The sequence below is a fragment of the Triticum aestivum genome, chromosome 3A, assembly GCF_018294505.1.
Source record: "Triticum aestivum cultivar Chinese Spring chromosome 3A, IWGSC CS RefSeq v2.1, whole genome shotgun sequence".
Classification (NCBI taxonomy): Eukaryota; Viridiplantae; Streptophyta; class Magnoliopsida; order Poales; family Poaceae; genus Triticum; species Triticum aestivum.
In genome coordinates, this window is record NC_057800.1 from 575273607 (window position 1) to 575280169 (window position 6563).

A 6563-nucleotide genomic window follows, 5' to 3' on the forward strand; every position below is an offset into this window, starting at 1 on the left:
TCCCTGATCTTGATCGTACACGTTTGCGTGTATGATTAGTGTATGATTGAATCGGCGGCGGCACAAGTTGGTATCAACCCGAGGCCTCGCCGGCGAGGACGACGGAGGAGGCGGAGCCCTCGCCGTCGAGGACGGGAGCTCGTGGCGGCGCTCGGCTGGGTGGGGATCTCGCTGCAGTTCCCGGTCGAGCGGCTCGTGCTGTGTCGCTGACTAGTAGGACCAAGGCGGACACGAGAGGGTAGCAGCGGACGAGAGCGGACAAGAGAAGCGCCCGCTTTTGTCCGTCGTGGACCCATTTGTGGCCCAAATTTGGGCTCAGTTTGGGTCGGGGTGGATGACAAACAGACAGCAGGCGGACATGCGCGTCCGTTTGGATCGCCCCGTTGGGCTAAGTTTTCTGTCTGGATGACCCAAATGGACTTCAATGGGTCGCCCCATTGGAGTTGCCCTAAAGGGATAGTAAAAAAGATTAGAACCAGACGTCCGATCCATAGACACAAACTTACTCCTGAAATTTTGGCTGATTGGGTTTAGATATCAGAAGTTTTTTGAGATTGACGTGATGTGTAGGCAACTATGTATTAATGGCTTGGTGCATCCGCCGTATCCAGGGGTCAGAGATTCACAAATCATTAAACCATGAATCGATCGCCATCGAAATGCCATTGAGAGTGGTGCTGCCAAGTTTGTCACTTTGTTCAGATATCCAGTGTGTAGTGTGCCAAGCCAATGTACGATATCTAGGCACAGCAATTTTTTTGCGAGAATAAGCACAGCATATTTGATGTAGTACAAGTGAAGTTTTCTCGTTCTGTGCTGGGAAAATTGATAGGAAAGCTACACCTGAAAACTTTAGCGAAGGTGTTACTAGACGCCCCGTAAATGTTCAGGATATGCTGTCATCTCGCTCTGGCATCGTTTTGGCTTTAGTTACTGCCTTGCTGAGCATGCACAGAAAACACAATAGCAAATTAGTGTCAGTTCAGAGAAGTACAGATTTTAGTACAAGATGCTTACTTGCACATGGGACGTTCTTCATCTACGAAGAAACAGAGTACTAAAGTTTCGACAAATGTATAGCGCGAACGTTCACTGCAACATGCCACGGCACGAAGCTACCCTGCACCGTCCGATAGAGTGGTGATGCAGCATGCTTGAAGGTGATGATGATGTCAGGGCTAACGTGCGGCCTGTTACGGCCGTCGCGCCGTAGTAATCTCCAATTTAGTTTTGTCAAATATTGACGGTGCGCTTGAGCTTGGCAAAAACAAGGAATGTGTGAACATGAGCTGGGCCATTAACAAGTACAAAACCAAGGGTAAATCCAAAGCACCCGTCCTTCACCAAACCAAGATCCCGACATATATAAACACAGCCATCCCATGTCAAACCCACACACGAACCTACAAGAGCCAGCCACCCACCCACTATTTACACAGCAACAGCTACCGCACTCCGCACGTACACGCAAGAACTGAAACTTGGTGCCATGGCAAGGCTCTTTGCTGTGTGCTTGGTTCTGCTCGCCTTCACCATGGCCGTGGCGGCAGATATGGCGCCGATGATGGCCCCGATGGCGGCAGATATGGCGCCGATGATGGCCCCGATGGCGGCGCCGGCGGCCGACGCGGCCGACTGCAACAGCGACCTGCAGGACCTGGTTGCCAACTGCCAGAACTACGTCATGTTCCCGGCCGAGCCGAAGATACCGCCGTCGCCGGCCTGCTGCGCCGTGATCCAGAGGGCGGACATGCCGTGCCTGTGCGCCAAGGTCACCCCGGCGATCGAGAAGGTCGTCTGCATGGACAAGGTCGTGTTCGTCGCCAAATACTGCAAGAGGCCCTTGCAGCCTGGCTCCAACTGCGGAAGTAAGTGTTAGACCATATGCTGGTTATGATCATTTTTCAAATTTTCCAAATATATGTTGGATCAACTAAAATTTTCTGAAAGTTGGACAAAGGAAATGCCAATATATGTTTTATTATGGTTACTTTTTTCTGTTGTTTTGCAGGCTACCCCGTTCCTGGTGCGTTCGTGTAGTGCAGCATATCTTCTGATTGGATGATCACGAAGTCTGCAGATGCTATTTTCAGTTTTCACCATTATTGTACTGGTGCTTGTGACTTGCATATTTGCTGAGAGATAAGTTGCTGGATTATCACCTAGATAAATCCAGATACTTTATGATAAGTATAAATAAAGTTGACGGCAAATGTATGATTGCCAGTTAAAAAAAGCAGTTGGCTATGTACGTGTACTTGCGTTTCTTTAAAGGGCAGCTTATTTTGTGGGCGTTTGTTTTTTCGAAGAGGATCAAATCTATTATAAAGACTCATGAGAAGTACAAAATACCGGAAATATAATGAAAATTACATCGAAGTCCATGGACCGCAGAACGACCATTGCGCCGCCAAAACGAGTCACCGATGCGCCGATGTCGTCGCTCCCATACCGAAGCCGGCCTGACCTTGTCGATGACAGCTGGGAAGTCTGAGTGCATGTACCCCTAAAGACCAGCGCCCCGAAGCCACAGTCGTCGCTCTTGAATCCTTGAATAGACCTGAAGAATCTGATACCAAATATTGCCGTTGCGTACACACGACAAGAAACGAATCTCACTACCCCGAGGAGTCAAAAATACAAATATGTACTCCACTGTAGAAGTAAATGTTGGACTCTAGTAAGTGCCACACATAAGATACGAGCACATGCCAACTTAGAACATTTTTTATGGTAAGTTTAGTTATGCGAGGATGGCAATTTTAGTTGGCAAGCATGGCATCTTTGTGCTTCAGTTTATTTTTCGATGGAAACTTGTCGTGTGTCACTGGAATTTGTCATCTTTGCGTGACTGGAATTGCCATCGAATAATGTCAGTTGCCGGAGTGCCACGCACCTGACGTGTGTCACTTATCATTTAGGTAAATATTTGTTGAAATGGATTGATGCTTCAATACACATCATAATAAATGGTCTCATAATTATCTCACAAATATATACTAAACATATAATCAGTGAAATATATGCTGCAAATGCCTTGGTCTGCATTCATAGTTTGCATCAATATGATACATCATACATGTATCCAACCTGGTTGTGCATGGATGTATTCATTAAATAGCTGCCTTTGTTGAGATGGGTCAGTACAACAAACATAAGTGCTCACAATTGACTATAAGACAAACAGAATGGACGATTGAAATTTCTTAGAAAACATTATATTTTGGAACATATATGCAACGCAACAAAGAAACAGAAGTGTAGACACGTGTCTACATAGGAACTAAGTGTTGACACTTGTCAATGTAACAAACGCATGTGCGTACATCTGTCTACATGAGAAACAAAAGTCGTGACACTTGTCAATCAGCACCACCTACGCCTTGATTGAAATAATTATTTTCCCTCGGGTGAATTCATTCCCATCCATGCGCCTATATAAACCCAAGCATCCAACAGAGGACAACCACACCAAAACAACACAACTCTAGATTTAACATCTAAGAGAGAGGTAGCCAACCGATTACTACTGGTAGTAGTTATGGCAAAACACTTTAGTTTGCTCTTGGTTCTTGCCTTTGTTCTTGTTGTGATGGCTGAAGATTGTACCGTCGACCTAAAAGGGCTAATCCGAGAGTGCAAACCATATGTGGTGTTTCCCGCGAGCCCAAAGATAACTCCGTCGAGTGCATGTTGTAGTGCGGTTCAGAAGGTCAATGCACCGTGCATGTGCTCCAAGGTCACCAAGGAGATCGAGAAGGTGGTATGCATGGATAAGGTTGTGTATGTCGCTGATTACTGCAAGAATCCACTCAAACCTGGCTCCGATTGTGGCAGTAAGTGTTATATTTTGAGCCATGTATTACGTACCCCTAATACTTGTCATGAACTATGCATGACATGCTTTTGTTTTGTAATATTTTCGCAGGTTACCATGTCCCATCTCAAGGACGATAGATGGATGTTTCGTATCTGGTAATCAAAGGAGAAATGTTTATTTAGTTCCTAGGCCTCTATGTTGACTGGATTCCTCTTTTATGATATGTGATAGGTTAAGTTTATGTTGAGTAATTCCTAGGGAATGTGGCCGGTTGTGGGGTGGAAGATCCATCAATGTATGAGTATTAATAAATATTTCTCCTCAAATTACATGCTTCCTCTATTTTGTTTTTGTTTGGTCCTTTTCTGGTTTTGATTCCTTTGAGTGTGAATGGGGATTGAAAACAAGAAAAAGAAATCTTTGACAAAAGCTTTTTTCTCTCACTATACGATGATAAGTCCTTTGTGATATTGTACGGTAAGTATATGCTTGCAAATGTTAAAATTCAGAGGTGGAACTTGGACATGTGAAAAATAAACATAGAAGTAAATATTGGCTAAATTGGTTGGTGCTTCTATACACATCATAACAAATGGACTAATATACACTCTAAATATCTCACAAATATATACTAAACGTATAATTAATGATATATATGCTACAAATGCCTCGATCTTTATTAATAGTGTGCATTAATATGATACATGTATCCAGCCTGGATGTGTCTGGATGAATAAATGTGTTCAATAAATAGCTACATTTATTGAGATCGATCAGTACAAAAAAAGTGCTCATAGGTTACTACAAGACAAACCCAATGGACCACTGGTATGGTTGTGAATTGGTGTTGGCGCTACGTGGTGCAACCATTGGTAGGAGCGCTCCATTGCTAGTGTTGATGAAGTGGTGCTGGCACCCCGTGGTATGACCATAGGTATGAGCGGGAGCACTCGGACCACGCGTCATATTACACTTTGGTTGCTCTGTTGAATTTTTGCCCAAAAAGGAAGTAGCTCCAAATGACTTCATTTGATAGGTTGTACATTGGTTTTCTTCCATATGTTCATTCCTGCATATCAGTAGTAACAACAAGTTTTCTTCTTTCACGAAGGATTAGTGTTAGAAAGACGCGAGAAATATCTAAAGCCCTGTGAAAAACATGTCAAAGCCCTCTTATAAAAGTAACAAAATATCGAGCCATTAGTACCCGGTGTTATCCTTTCTGTCCTACGTGTCTGTTTGTGTCTGGGTTTTAATTTCAGTTGGTTATCTGACGTGTTTGCAGCACGCCAGGAGTGGTTGAGGAGCGAAGACCTACGTTCACTTCTGGTATACGAAGAGGTCCTGTGGCAGGCGGGGGTGGTTGATGAATACCTTTGGTGAATAGATAATGGATAGCAGAAAGGTTCCCAACCTCTTTCCCCAAGGAGTGACCCTGAGTTATCGAACCCATGAGAGGAGGCACAGTTGTGACAATGGTTTCTACCAAGCTTTTGTGGGAGAATTAAATTTCAGTTTTTATACCAGATCGTAATCAAGTTGGAACGAAGAACACTTGTAATAAAATTAGTCATGGGTATGATGGCTTGATTCTTATAACCATATTTTTGTGATCGGGATCAATATGATCTTAATGTGTGCTCTGGAAGACAGTTGTTAAGATGTGCTTGCAACATATCTAAGTGGGGATGTGTCCAAGTTATATGTTGATCAGAATGCGCCCTGCAACAAGAGTCAGTTTTCCAACTGTAGACCTTTCCTTGGCATGGGGCTACCTTGATTATTGATAAAGCAGACAAAAGCATGGGCGTTTAATGACTACACCTCATGTATCCCCAGAGATCCGATCCATGCTACCATACTAAACCATTCTATCACTGGTGTTCAGAATAGCACTTCACGTTCGCCTTGCCTTTAGCCTCCTCGCAGCTCGAACTCCATGATCCTGGGTACCTGCAGGGACAAAGAACGCAAGAGAGACAAGGGACAACTACGATGTAATTTTATTTCACACATACATGATGTTAGTTCAAATTCATTCCATCGACCCCTCAAACAAATACATCAGGTTGCAAGGCTATGCCTCAACCCATGACCTTATCAAATTACTCACACACAGTGATCGGATTGCGAGAAGAAATCAATGAAGAACACATCAAGATGAATGCTTTATTGATAATATGTCTTACAATGGTTGTCGGATGCGATACAAGATTACAAGTATGACTAACTTGGAGGTGGTTTGCTGCGATGATGGTCATGGTGATTGCTACCTCTTGAGCACTGCGTTGGTTTTCCCCGAAGAGGAAGGGATGATGCAGCAAAGTAGCGTAAGTATTTCCCTCAGTTTTGAGAACCAAGGTATCAATCCAGTAGGAGGCTAAGCGCGAGTCCCTCGTACCTGCACAAAACAAATAAATCCTCGCAACCAACACGATAAGGGGTTGTCAATCCCTACACGACCACTTACGAGAGTGAGATCTGATAGATATGATAAGATAATATTTTTGGTATTTTTATGATAAAGATGCAAAGTAAAATAAAAGCAAAGTAAAAAAGCAAAGGAAATAACTAAGTATTGGAAGATTAATATGATGAAGATAGACCCGGGAGCCATAGGTTTCACTAGTGGCTTCTCTCAAGAGCATAGGTATTTTACGGTGGGTGAACGAATTACTGTTGAGCAATTGACAGAATTAAGCATAGTTATGAGAATATCTAGGTATGATCATGTATATAGGTA

At 43.5% G+C, this 6563-nt stretch overlaps 2 protein-coding genes across 2 annotated transcripts; both read left to right on the top strand.

Moving 5' to 3' along the window:
- The first annotated feature begins 1411 nt into the window (after positions 1–1411).
- Positions 1412–2284, top strand: LOC123058687 (uncharacterized). Its single transcript, XM_044481389.1, has 2 exons — positions 1412–1868; positions 2012–2284. Exons 1-2 carry the CDS (start codon positions 1490–1492, stop codon positions 2038–2040), a joined length of 408 nt encoding a protein of 135 aa, XP_044337324.1. The 5' UTR covers positions 1412–1489; the 3' UTR covers positions 2041–2284.
- A 1193-nt stretch (positions 2285–3477) lies between these two features.
- Positions 3478–4146, top strand: LOC123058688 (protein LIM3-like). Its single transcript, XM_044481390.1, has 2 exons — positions 3478–3836; positions 3929–4146. The coding sequence occupies exons 1-2, from the start codon at positions 3542–3544 to the stop codon at positions 3955–3957; spliced, it is 324 nt and encodes a 107-aa protein (XP_044337325.1). The 5' UTR covers positions 3478–3541; the 3' UTR covers positions 3958–4146.
- Positions 4147–6563: the final 2417 nt, after the last annotated feature.